This window comes from Saccopteryx leptura, chromosome 3, assembly GCF_036850995.1.
Source record: "Saccopteryx leptura isolate mSacLep1 chromosome 3, mSacLep1_pri_phased_curated, whole genome shotgun sequence".
In the NCBI taxonomy this organism is placed as follows: domain Eukaryota; kingdom Metazoa; phylum Chordata; class Mammalia; order Chiroptera; family Emballonuridae; genus Saccopteryx; species Saccopteryx leptura.
This window is the reverse complement of record NC_089505.1, coordinates 238,333,434-238,346,540: the sequence shown is the minus strand read 5'-3', so window position 1 is coordinate 238,346,540 and position 13,107 is coordinate 238,333,434. Positions and strand designations below refer to the sequence as shown.

The 13,107-nt window shown below is 37.8% G+C and overlaps 1 protein-coding gene across 3 annotated transcripts; it reads right to left on the bottom strand.

The window, feature by feature from the left end:
* Nucleotides 1-415: 415 nt before the first annotated feature.
* On the bottom strand, nucleotides 416-5,780 carry LOC136400729 (T-cell surface glycoprotein CD1b-2-like). Of its 3 annotated transcripts, none has more exons than XM_066377876.1 (6): nucleotides 5,682-5,780; nucleotides 5,127-5,393; nucleotides 3,382-3,660; nucleotides 2,888-3,166; nucleotides 2,126-2,219; nucleotides 416-791 (listed from the first exon to the last, which is right to left on the bottom strand). In XM_066377876.1, exons 1-6 carry the CDS (start codon nucleotides 5,752-5,754, stop codon nucleotides 767-769), a joined length of 1,017 nt encoding a protein of 338 aa, XP_066233973.1. In that variant the 5' UTR covers nucleotides 5,755-5,780; the 3' UTR covers nucleotides 416-766. The 3 variants fall into 3 exon arrangements, with proteins under 3 accessions (XP_066233973.1, XP_066233974.1, XP_066233975.1); XM_066377877.1 differs by having other exon boundaries at nucleotides 416-788; XM_066377878.1 differs by having other exon boundaries at nucleotides 5,127-5,358; nucleotides 5,682-5,770.
* Between the last annotated feature and the right edge of the window lie 7,327 nt (nucleotides 5,781-13,107).

The following is a 13,107-nucleotide window of genomic DNA, read 5'->3' as shown; positions in this document are numbered from 1 at the left end:
TCCTCTGTGCTTAAAACAATGCTCTAACCAACAGAGCTATCTGACTAGGGTTAAAAAATATTTAAAAATGTTCTGAAACAACAAGAGAAATATCACCATTCAATTGGATATAGATGCTTCTTGACCTACAGTAGAGTTACATGCAACAAAATCCATTGTCAATTGAAAATTTTGTATGTCAAAAACTATTTAATGCAACTAACCTACTAAATGGCATTCTTTAGCCTCTCCTATCTTCAACATAATCAAAACACATTGGCTTACCTGTGGGAAAATCATCTAACACAATAAACATATGGTAGATTATTGGTGGTTTATCTTCCTAATCTTGACTGGGACATAGGCTCACTGACACTGCCAACATCATAAGAGGGTATCATACTGCATATAAGTAGTGCAAGAAAAAAATAAAAATTCAAGTAGCATTTCTATTAAATGTGTATTGCTTTCACACCATTATAAAGTGAAAAAATTGTAAGTCAGGGGCCATCTGTACTTTATTTTAAGATACATTCTTTCTCACACCTTACAACTATGAAATCCAGTTGGAGCCCACTATTGATGCCATCTTTAATAAATTCACAGTTCTTAATTATTTTTCTTCTAGTGAGTAAATTATGATATATCTCACAACCATTTAGATACTCTGAGTGGATCAAATATGATTGTATTTTTAAGTACGATGAGATTGATTCCTGGGCAGATAACTTGAGCTTCCAGTCTTCTGGGTACTTATTCCAAATGGGAAAGGAGACATGATGAAATCTCACTGGATATTCTGACATGACCTGCTAAGAACACAAACAGCTTTAGCTCTACATAAGACATAGTTTTACACCCATTTCATAACAACTCATTCATAATGACCAAAAGGTGGAATCAACCTAAATGCCTATTGCCAAGTGAATGGGTAAACAAAGATGTTATTTAAATACAATAAAATATTATTCAGCCTTCCTTAAAAAGGAAATAATTTCTGACACATGTTACAACATAGCTGAACCCTGAGTACATTATGCTAAATAAAACAATACAGTCATAAAAAGACAAATACTGATGATTCCACTGATATGAGGTATGTAGAGTAGTTAAATTTATATAGATAGAAAGTTGGATGTTGGTTGTCCAGGTCTAGATGAATAAGAAATGACAGGATGTTGTTTAATGAGCATACAGTTTTAGTTTTCTAGGTGAAAAGGATACTAGAGATTGTACCAAAATATAAGTGTAACTAATACTATTAAAGTATGCATTTAAAAGTGACTAAGATGGCCCTGGCTGGTTGGCTCAGCGGTAGAGCATCAGCCCAGCATATGGAAATCCTGGGTTCGATTCCTGGTCAGGGCACACAGTTGAAGCACCCATCTGCTTCTCCACCCCTCCCCCTCTCCTTCTTCTCTATCTCTTTCTTCCCCTCCTTCAGCCAAAACTTCATTGGAGCAAAGTTGGCCCAGGCACTGAGGATGGCTCCATGGCCTCCGCCTCAGGTACTAGAATGTCTCTGGCTGCAATGGAGCAATGTCCCAGATGGGCAGAGCATCGCCACCTGGTGGGCATGCTGGGTGGATTCAGATCGGGTGCATGCAGGAGTCTAACTGCCCCCCTGCTTCTAACTTCGGGAAAAAAAAAGTGACTAGGATAATAAGTTTCATGTCATGTATACTTTACCACAGTTAAAAAATAGATTAACATAAATAGATGGGAAGTGGGGAGAAAGTGCAGAGGCACGGACACAGGGAAGAGATGGACAGCTCTCAGAGGGGCGTGGAAGAAGGGACTGGATGTAAGAAAGTGAAGTGATTAGCCCAAAATGTAAATACATAACACATAGATTCGGACAACAGAATTCCAGAACCAGAGGGAAAATGGAGCAGAAGTAGAGGGACGATGAAAAAGGGCAGAAAAGGTGGGCAGAAAGAGACAGATGGAGGTGGGGCAGAGAACAATGCAGTTATATTGCATCATTGATGGTGTTATATTGAGTTGTGCCCTTGAAACTTGCATGGTTTTGTGAACCATGTTACCCAATAAATTAAAAAGATAAAAATTGAGGCTAAAGTGATATAAATAGGTTAAAATGGTATAAAAGAGTAAGAGGTGGACAGAAAAGATTTTTAAAACTTACCGGTGCCACAAATACCATAATGCAAGACATATCAAAAGAATGAAAGTGGGCAATATTACTGCCGAAATTATCACCACGGTGGAGGTAGGATGTCCTGGAAATTGGGAGAAGACACACAGATGTCACTGCAAACCCATCCCTGAGTCTCCAGCCCTTCCTTTGCTCACCTGAGTGTCAGCACGATCTCTCACCTGCTTGGATGTAAAGGCAAATCCAACTTCCCCTCTCAGATTCTCTAACACAATAATCCTTATTTATATCTATCTTCTGTCACTTCTTCTTGCCCACCTCACCCAATTTATAAGTCCCTAATTCTTACCTCCTTTATACCTTAGCTGAGTGATTTTCAACCTTTTTCTTTTCATGGCACACATAAAGTTAATACTGTGGCACATCAAAAAATTTATTTTTGAGGATATGACAAAAATAAATATAATTTTAATTCATTCACTCTAGATGGCTGTTGCTGTGTTGGCTGTTGTCATTTTTTTTAAATTTCATAATCTAAGGGGAAAGGGGTCAGTGCCCTTGACTAAATAGCCAACTGTTTACAAAATTCGTACAGCACACCAGTTAAATATTGCTACCTTATTTCATCTCTCTCTTTCTCACTCTTGCTGTTTTTCCCTTTTTCTTTATCTCCCTCCCTCCCTCCTTGTTTCTCTGTCACACCTACTAAGTCTCTCACCATTTTGCTCGTCCCTCCCTCCATGTTTGTTGACCATCTCCTCCCATTTCTGGCCAGGGCCAGTTCTTTCTCACCCCAGTGGAGGACGATGTCTTGGCCTCCCAGGCTGCTGTGCTTTACTCGGCAGTTCAGGTTAGCCTCCTCCCCAGCCACAACGTCCAGGGTAACTTGGAGGTACCATGTCCCATCAGCATTGGGCAGGATGTCACCTTGACGAGTTCCTGGATGTTCCTGCTCTCCCCACATCCACATCACCCATACAGGTTTGGGGTAAAATCCTGAGAGATGGCACACTAGCAGCAGATGACCAGGCAAAGAAGAGAGGTCACTGGAAAGCCAGGCCTCGGGCTTCACTGGAGAAGAAAGGAGCAGGACAGTGTGACATTATGACTCTAATCTAAAGCATAAGGGCTCAGCAATCCATGTTTATAGAATGACTCCTTCCACTTTGTTGGAACCCAAATAATTTATTGATTAAGCCCCTCCCACTTAGGCAACCCCAACCTTTGAATACACAGAGGTGGTGGAATGTGAAATAGAAAAGTCTTGGAGAGAAAAGAGGACTGACCTTGTCTCTGCAGTTCCACCTTTCCTGCATCGAGGACACCCAAGAGAAATCGAGGGCAGGTGTTTGACAGGAGCTGTTCTACATCATTAGTGAAACCTTGGTATTTAGAGAAATGGTCACAGAACCTCTGTGCTAGGCTGCCACCCTCTGTGGCAGGCATCCATGAATAATTCTGGACTTTCAGTAAATCTACACCTCCAAAAGCTAACTTATAGAATCCTACTATGGTCTCTCCAGAATGCAGGTCACAGCCGGCTCTACCCTGGATCTCAAAGGGATCTGTATAAAAGAAAAACAGAGACAAAGGTATTTAAATGCCAACAAGTAGGAAAGAGATGAAGAAAGAGCCTAGATCATTGAGTTTGGTTGGGGAGAAATGTTTGAGGTGTGAAATGATGAGCCAAAACCAATCCAGCACCATTACATGTTGCACAATGACTTTTCAGTGAAGAAGAAACCACGTACAGAAGGTAGCCCCATAGATTATAATGAAGCTGCCTAGTGAAATCGTGACCATCATAACATCATAAAGTTTTGCTTGTATTTTTGGTGATAACAGGTAAAAAGTCTACTTTGCTGCTGGTTGTATAAGAGATTAACAATGGAATATATACAGTACATGATAACTGATAATGATAATAAATAATGCTACTGGTTTATGTATTTATTATACTTTTAATTGTTATTTTAAAATGAAAACTTCCTACTTCAGAAAAAGTATTCTGCTGTTAAACAGTATGCCGTGTTAGGCCAGAAATAGTCTTATATCTCTTGTGTTTACTGCATCTCTTTATTGGATAATTTTCTTTTGTGCTTTATTTAATGTTATATATATATTTTGTAAATACTGTGCTGTACAGAATTTTAGCCTTGAAGGAATAAAATATACCATATTGCCTAGGTGTGTGGGAGGCTATACCACAAAAATTGTCTAACATTGTATTTCTTAGAACATGTCTAAATGTCAAGTGGTGTATGATTGTATTCAGAGACTTTTCTTTTTTTAATTTTTATTGACTGACTGATTTAGAGAGAGAGGGAGAGAGAGAGAGAGAGAGAGAGAGAGAGAGATACAGAGAGAGAAACATTAATTTGTTTTCCACCCACTGATGCACTCATTGGTTGAGTCTTGTATGTGCCCTGGTTGGTGATTGAACTTGCAACTTTAGCATATCGAGATGATGCTCTAAATAACTAGCTACCCAGTCATGGCTATTTGGAGACTTTTCAATAAGAAGAGAACAGAGGAAAAGTATACATGTCATAAATGGAGGGGAAGGGTAGTTGTAATAAAGTACAGTGGGTGAGAAAGAAGAAGGGGTTTTATGAGGAGCAGGATGGTGAAGTCAGGAGTAAGCACACATTCCAGGATGAATGGGAGAATTACATTGAGAGGAGGAGCAGGCAGGAGATGCTTAGGAGATGGATTGTAAACAAAAGAATTCACACTTAAGTTTACTCAAAGACAGGGAAGAAAAAATGAGAGCTTCTTGCTTTGGGTTTTTATAAAAGTTATACAAAAAGGAGGGTTTTTATCAGGCAAGACTATAAGAAGCAGGAAGAATCTGAAATACCTTGGGGAGGTAGGCAGTCTAAGAGGAAGACCACTCTAGAGAAATGTGTACATATAGTTGGAAAAACTTTGAAAAAAGAGTAAAGATCCTGGGATGCAGTAGCATGAACCTAGAAAGAGAGAGAGAAAGAGATTCATTGGTAATCTCCCCAAATTAGAGGACTGTACTCACATGTTATCTGGAAGTCATTGACATGATTCTGTATTTCCCCAGTGAGTCTGATGAAATAGCCTTGGAATATTTCCACCAACTCAGTCATCTCCACATCACTGAAGTTTCCCTTGGACCAAGGTTTCAGAAAAATGGCAGTGCCCGAGTCACTATCCCAGCCATGAATCTGCAGATCTTCCAGCCAGCCTGAGCCTTCATTTTGTGCCCAGGTGCTGTTGACAAATGATGATATCTGGATGAGATGGAAAGAGGTTGGTCCCTGGAAAGCTGTGGTGAAAGGATAAGAGGATAAGGAAAGTGAAATAAAGAGAAAAGCAGAAGAAAATGGAGGGAAAATAATGAAAACCAAAACACACCCAGGAAAAAAAAACAAATAGAATCTGAAAAACAAAATGTCAGAATTATTTGCCTGTGCCAGGGCCTCTGGCTCCATCCTCAGCCTCCACAAAAGAAGTAGAGGGCTGGAGATGGGCTGGCCCAGACCCTCAGGGGTATGCACAGCATGCTTTCATCGAAACCACCCACACCCAGAGTTCCAGCCAGAGTTACTCTTACCGTGCTTGTGCTCATGCTTATTGTCAGCACCTGGGATGAGAACTCTTGGCAATAGAAGTGACAGAAGCCGCATTTTACGGGGAGATGGTACTTCTGACTCTTAGAACTGCTGTTTGATTTCTGAACTCAGTAAACCGTTGTTTCCTCAGTCCTATATAGTGACTTCCTCTTCCAAGGGACAAAACTCTGCCTCATTTATGTTGCACATCAGAGAAAAGTTGTGCCTCTCACATCCTGACCTTCCCACTCTGTCTGTAATTTTTACTCCAGAACTTGATTTTCAGATTTTTCTTCATATTCTCCTGGCTTCCAACTGTTCTTCCTGACTTCAGCTCTATGGTTTTGAAGGTTTATTTAACCTTTTCAATGTTTTGTTGTAACCTCTGTTAAATCAGAAGGCACTGGGAAACAATTGTCTGCTTTAATCTAGGAAAATTCTTTTGGTTCATCCACCGAACTCGATCTTCCCTGCATGGCCCTCTCTTCTCTTGCACATTCTCAGTGACTACTCTTTCTTATTTAATCCTCTTGTCTGGTCTCCCTAGCCTAACCCCATATTCATGAGTGTGTGAGTGTGTGTGTGAGGTAAACATGGTCAAATACAAAAGGTGAAGCATTTATTTTTTTGTGTGTTCAATGTTTTTAGTTCTTCTAAAACTTTTAATTATTTTTAAAGAGAGAAAGGGAGGGAGAGAGAGAAACAGAAATATTAACTTTGTTGTTGTCAGTTTCTCTTGCTGAGCAAAAACTTCTTAGTCTGATGTGGTCCCATTCATTTATCTTTGCCTTCACTTCCCTTGCCTTTAGAGTCAAATTCATAAAATGCTCTTTAAAACTAAGGTCCATGAGGTTAGTACCTATGTCTCCTTCTATGTATTTTATTGTTTCAGGTCTTATATTTAGGTCTTTGATCCATTTTGAATTAATTTTAGTACAAGAGGACAAACTGTAGTTGAGTTTCATTCTTTTGCATGTGGCTTTCCAGTTTTCCCAGCACCATTTGTTGAAGAGGCTTTCTTTTCTCCATTGTGTGTCATTGGCCCTTTTATCAAAAATTATTTGACCATATACATGTGGTTGTATTTCTGGACTTTCTATTCTGTTCCATTGGTCTGAGTGTCGATTTTTCTGCCAATACCATGCTGTTTTGATTGTTGTGGCTCTATAATATAGTTTAAAGTCAGGTATTATAATGCCCCCAGCTTCATTCTTTTTCCTTAGAATTGCTTTGGCTATTTGAGGATTTTTATAGTTCCATATAAATCTGATGATTTTTTGTTCCATTTCTTTAAAAATGTCATTGGAATTTTGATGGGAATTGCATGAAATTTGTATATTGCTTTGGGTAATATAGTCATTTTGACTATATTTACTTTTCCTATCCAGGAACACGGAATATTTTTCCATTTTATTGTAATCTTTTTTTATTTCCCTTAACAATGCTTTGTAGTTTTCATTATATAGGTCCTTTACATTTTTTGTTATGTTTATTCCTAGGTATATTATTTTTTTTGTTGCAATCGTGAAGGAAATTATTTTTTGAGTTTGTTTTCTAATGTTTCATTGTTGGCATATAGAAAGGCTATGGAATTTTGTATATTAATTTTGTATTCTGTGACCTTACTGTATTGGCTTATTGTTTCTAGTAATCTTTTTGTGGAGTCTTTGGGGTTTTGTTGTATAGGATTATATCATCTGCAAAAAGTGATACCTTTACTTCTTCTTTTCTGATATGGATGACTTTTATTTCTTTCTCTTGTCTGATTGCTCTGGCCAGAACTTCTAGCACCATGTTAAATAAGAGTGGAGAGAGTGGACAACCCTGTCTTGTTTCTGATTGAAGGGGAAAAGCCTTCAGTTTTATGCCACTTAATATGATGTTAGATAATGGTTTATCATATTGAATATATGGCCTTTATCATGTTGAGATATTTTCCTTCTATACCCATTTTGTTGAGTGTCTTAAACATGAAGTTGTGTTGTATTTTATTGAATGCCTTTTCTGCATCTATTGATAAGATCATGTGGTTGTTGTTCTATGTTTTGTTGATATGGTGTATTACGTTAACTGTTTTACGTATGTTGAACCATCCTTGAGATTCTAGGATGAATTCCACTTGATCATGATGTATTATTTTTTTAATATGTTGTTGTATTCGATTTGCTAGTATTTTGTTTAGTATTTTAGCATCTGTATTCATTAGAGATATTGGTCCGTAGTTTTCTTTTTCTGTGCTATTCTTACCAGGTTTCAATATGAGGGTTATGTTGGCCTCATAAAATGTGTTTGGCAGTATTGCTTCTTCTTCAGTTTTTTAGAAGACTTTGAGTAGAATAGGAACCAAGTCTTTGAATGTTTGATAGAATTCACTAGTATAACCGTCTGGGCCTAGACTTTTAATTTATTTTATTTTTTTATGTTTTTTTGTTTGTTTGTTTGTTTTTTTTGTTTTTTGGTTTTTTTTACAGAGGTAGAGATAGACAGGGACAGACAGACAGGAATGGAGAGAGATGAAAAGCATCAATTATCAGTTTCTCGTTGTGCGTTGCGACTTCTTAGTTGTTCATTTATTGCTTTCTCACATGTGCCTTGACCGCGGGCCTTCAGCAGACCGAGTAACCCCCTGCTGGAGCCAGCGTCCTTGGGTCCAAGCTGGTGAGCTCTTTGCTCAAGACAGATGAGCCCGCGCTCAAGCTGGCGACCTCGGGGTCTCGAACCTGGGTCCTTCTGCATCCCAGTCCTACACTCTATCCACTGCGCCACCACCTAGTCAGGCTGGACTTTTATTTTTGAGGAGGTTTTTAATAGTTTTTTTCTATTTCCTCCCTGCTAATTGGTCTGTTTAGGCTTTCTGCTTCTTCTTGACTCAGTCTAGGAAAGTTGTATTGTTCTAGGAATTTATCCATTTCTTCTAGATTGTTGAATTTAGTGGCATATAATTTTTTGTAGTATTCTACAATAATTCTTTGTATATCTATGATATCTGTGGTGATTTCTGCTCTTCCATTTTGGCTTTTGTTTATATGAGTCCTTCCTCTTTTTTCCTTGGTGAGTCTTGTCAAGGGTTTGTCAATTTTGTTGATCTTTTCAAAGAACTAGCTCCTTGTTTCATTAATTTTTTCTATAGTTTTTCTGTTCTCTATTTCATTTATTTCTGCTCTGATTTTTATTATTTCTTTTCTTTGGCTGGTTTTCGGTTGTCTTTGTTCTTCTTTTTCTAGTTCCTTAAGGTGTGAAGTTAAGTGGTTCACTTGGGCTCTCTCTTGTTTGTTCATATAGGCCTGAATTGATATGAACTTCCCTCTTATTACTGCTTTTGCTGCATCCCAGAGATTCTGATATGTCATATTGTCATTTTCATTTGTCTGTATATATCTTTTGATCTCTGCACTTATTTCGTCTTTGACCCATTCATTTTTTAAAAGTATGTCGTTTAGTTTCCACATTTTTGTGGGGTTTTTTCCCCTCTTTTTTGTAGTTGAATTCTAGTTTCAAGGCTTTATGATCAGAAAATGTGCTTGATACAATTTCTATTTTTCTGAATTTGCTGATGTTATTTTTGTGGCCTAACATATGGTCAATTCTTGAGAATGTTCCATGTACACTAGAGAATAGTATATTCTCTATTGCTTTGGGATAAAATGTCCTGTAGATGTCTGTCATATTCAATTGCTCTAATGTTTTGTTTAAGGCCAATATATCTTTATTGATTTTCTGTTTGGATGAACGATCTAGAGCCATCAGCTGTATATTGAGGTCTCCAAGTATGATTGTATTTTTGTCAGTTTTTGTTTTAAGATCAATAAGTAGCTGACTTATATATATAATTTTTGCTCCTTGGTTTGGTGCATATATATTAAGAATTGTTGTCTTCTTGATTCAGTGTCCCCTTAATCATTATGAAATGACTATTTTTGTCTCTGAGTACTTTTACTGTCTTATAGTGAGCATTATTAGATATGAGTATTGCTACACCTGCTTTTTTTTGGATATTATTTGCTTAGAGTATTGTTTTTCAGCCTTTCACTTTGAATTTGTTTTTATCCTTGTTGCTTAGATATGTTTCTTGTAGGCAGTATACAGTTGGGTTTTCTTTTTTAATCCATTCTGCTACTCTGTGTCTTTTTATTGGTGAGTTTAATCCATTTACATTTAGTGTAATTATTGACACTTGTGGGTTCCCTATTGCCATTTAATAAATTGCTTTCTGTTAGTTTTGTATCTTGTTTGATTCTTCTCTTTTGTTTTTCTCTCCTTTGTTTTTGTTTGGTTGTATTTCATACTTCTTTCCTCTGTTGCTACCTTTTTAAGTCCTGTGCTTCTATGGTGGTTTTTTAAAGGTGTTTACCATTAAGTAATGAAAAGGTTACCTACCATGTTCATTGTAGTACAGTATCTTATGAGTGCTTCTGCACTTCATCATTCTTTGCTGCTGTTAATCTCCATCCTCTCCACCTTTTGTTGTTGTTGTTGTTGTTGTTGTCACAGTTTAAATTTGTTTTTATTGTGTTCTTGGTGGAGCTTTTACTTGTGGTTTTGTTTTGTTTTGTTCTTTGTATCTGGTTGGAAAATCCCCTTTAGTATTTCCTAAAGTTGGGGTTTTCTGATGATAAATTCCCTCGTCTTTTCTATATCTGTGAATGTTTTTATTTCTCCTTCATATTTGAAGGATAGCTTTGATGGGTATAGTATTCTTGGCTGAAAGTTTCTCTCTTTTAGGACTTTAAATATTGGGGTCCACTCTCTTCTAGCTTGTAGAGTTTCTGCTGAGAATTCCAATGATAATCTAATAGGCCTTCCTTTATATGTTGTATTCTTCTTTTCCCTGGCTGCCTTGAGAATTTTTTCTTTTTCGTTGGTTTGTGCCAATTTCATTATGATGTGCCTTGGAGTAGGTTTGTTGTGGTTAAGAAAACTTGGTGTTCTGTTTGAATTTGAGGCTTTAGTTATTTCCACAGGCTTGGGAAGTTCTTTTCTATTATTTGTTTGAATATGTTCTCCATTCCATTTTCTCTCTCTTCTCCCTCTGATATACCTATTATTTTTGATGGAGTCAGACAATTCCTGTATGGCTTTCTCATTTTTTTTTTATTTTTGAGCCTGTTCTTCTCCCTGTTGTTCCTCAAGTTGCTTGTCTTCTGTGTCAATAATCCTACCTTCTATCTGGCCTGTTCTATTAGCTAAGCTTGTTACCTCATTTTTCAGTTCATGAATTGAGTTTTTCATGTCTGTTTGATTTGTTTTTATAGTTTCAATTTCCTTGGTAATATATTCTTTGTGTTTGTTGAATTGTTTTCTGAGCTCCCTAAATTGCCTTTCTGTGTTTTCTTGTATATATGAGTATTGTTAGGATTCCTATTTTAAATTCTCTGTCATTTAGCTCCAAGGTTTCCAATATATTAAATTTTTTCTCCATAGATTTTTCCTCATCTATCTGTGCTACATCTCTGTCTTTTGTATCCATGATATTCGATTTCCTTTTCCTTAATGGCATCTGTGGGTGGTTTTGTTGATAGTACTTATGAGAATTAATAAAAAATAAAAAGTAAAAAAAATAAAAAAAAAGAAAATGTATTATTTTCCTTTTTTTTCCCACTCTCCTCTCCCCTCCTCCTTTAGAAAAAAATTATGATGAACTGTGAAATATATTGTGCTAAATGAAACAAAAACTACCTATAACAGAGGGCCTGAGTTGAGGAGAAGTAATACAGGGGCAAAAAAGGAGGTAGGGACTCACAAAATGCAAAAAGAGAAAAAATTTGGGTCAAGAATAAAATGGCTTGCTTGTAAGTGATGGTCAACTAAAAGATATAATGAGAGGGATAAGAGAGAAACAGGAAAAAGGAAAAAAATTAAAAAATTATTATTGTATTAAGTGGAGCAAAAACTAGATAGAATAAAGAGCCAGGGTTGGGAGGAATGTTAATGAGTTAAAAAGCAAAGTAAAAAACAACCAAAGTGCCTCAAAGAAAAAATTTGAGTCCCAAATAAAATAATTTGTTCTTGATTGAAGATTGAATGAGAGGAAAAGTAAAGGTGAAAAGAAGAAACTAATATATAGGGAGAAAAAAAAGAGGAAAAAACGAAAAGAAGAAAAGAACAAAAAGAGAGAGAGAGAGAGTTAAGGGTTTTGGAGTTCAACCCTCATAGAGAGAAAAGAAGAAGAAAACAAAGAAAATGGGAAATGTAACACTTATAGGTAGTATAGTTCAAGAAGAGGAAGGAGTAAGATGGGCAGAGAATAAAATGGCCAAGGTGAAAGAAAAAAAGAAAATAATCAAGACAAGAAGATGAAAGAAACAAAAAAAATGTAAAAAGTTATAAAGTCTGTGGATTTTTTTTTTTTATTTTGAGAGGCTATTTTCTTCCTTTTTCTTTCCTCTCCTTATTCCTGGTTGGTGACTCTGTACCCCAGGCTCTGCCCCTGTGGCATGCTTAGGTAGAGATTTGCAGTTGATAAGTCTCTATGGCAATGTCATATATTAGGCTTCAGTCTTGTTGGCAGTCAAGGCTCATTAGCATTTGCAGAATCCAACAATGAGAGAGTGCGTTTTCCCGGAGCCTCTCTACTAGTCTCTCCTTCCTGAATTAGCAGCCTGATGATCCAGCTATGGGGTGCTGCTGCCTCTGCCTGGAGAGTAAGAAGCTCAAAGAGCTGGCAAATCCCCACTCTATCCCCACTCATCACAGGGCTCTGGGTAAGGCTCTGTCAGTCAGAGCCGCCAGTGTAATTAGGCGGGGCTGGAAGCCAATTGCTCTCAAGGTGCCTTTCTATGAGCCTCCAGGCATTTCCAGTATGCCTCAGCACTCTGTAGGACCACTCTCCCCTGGCTTTTTGCACTTTGTAACATGTTTTGGCTGGGAAGAAGATGCCCTAGTTGCTGTTTTTAGAACAGGGGGTCTTAAAAGCTGCCAAATCCCTCTTTTAATGATATAGCCCTGAGTATGAAAGCTCTGCCAATCAGAAGTTGCCCCCACCCCTACGTTCATAGCAAGAGGCACTAAAAAATATTATGCCTCTTGTCTTATATCGCTGAACTGAGAGAGATCTTGTCACTTAGAGCTGCATAGGTCAGTTGAGAGGTGAGCGGACTGTGGGTTAAGCTAATTTCAGTGATTGGATCCACATATCTGCTCCCGAGTCAGACTGCAAGCTTCTTGTGCGCCTCTCCTTTCAATGCTTTCATATTTTTTTTCCCTTCCCAGGGATCTTAGCTTGAATGGCTGGGTGAGGTGCCCCACCCACCTGGAAAAGTTTGGGCATAGGGAAGTTCGCTTTCACACACTTCCCACGCACTGCTGTTCATGGTGCAGGGACCACACCAAGATTCTGGTCAGAGCCCACACAAAGACTTCTGACCCTGCCCCTCTGTCCAAGAACATGGGCACTCACTCCCAGGGCACTAGGAGGAACCTCTTGCACAT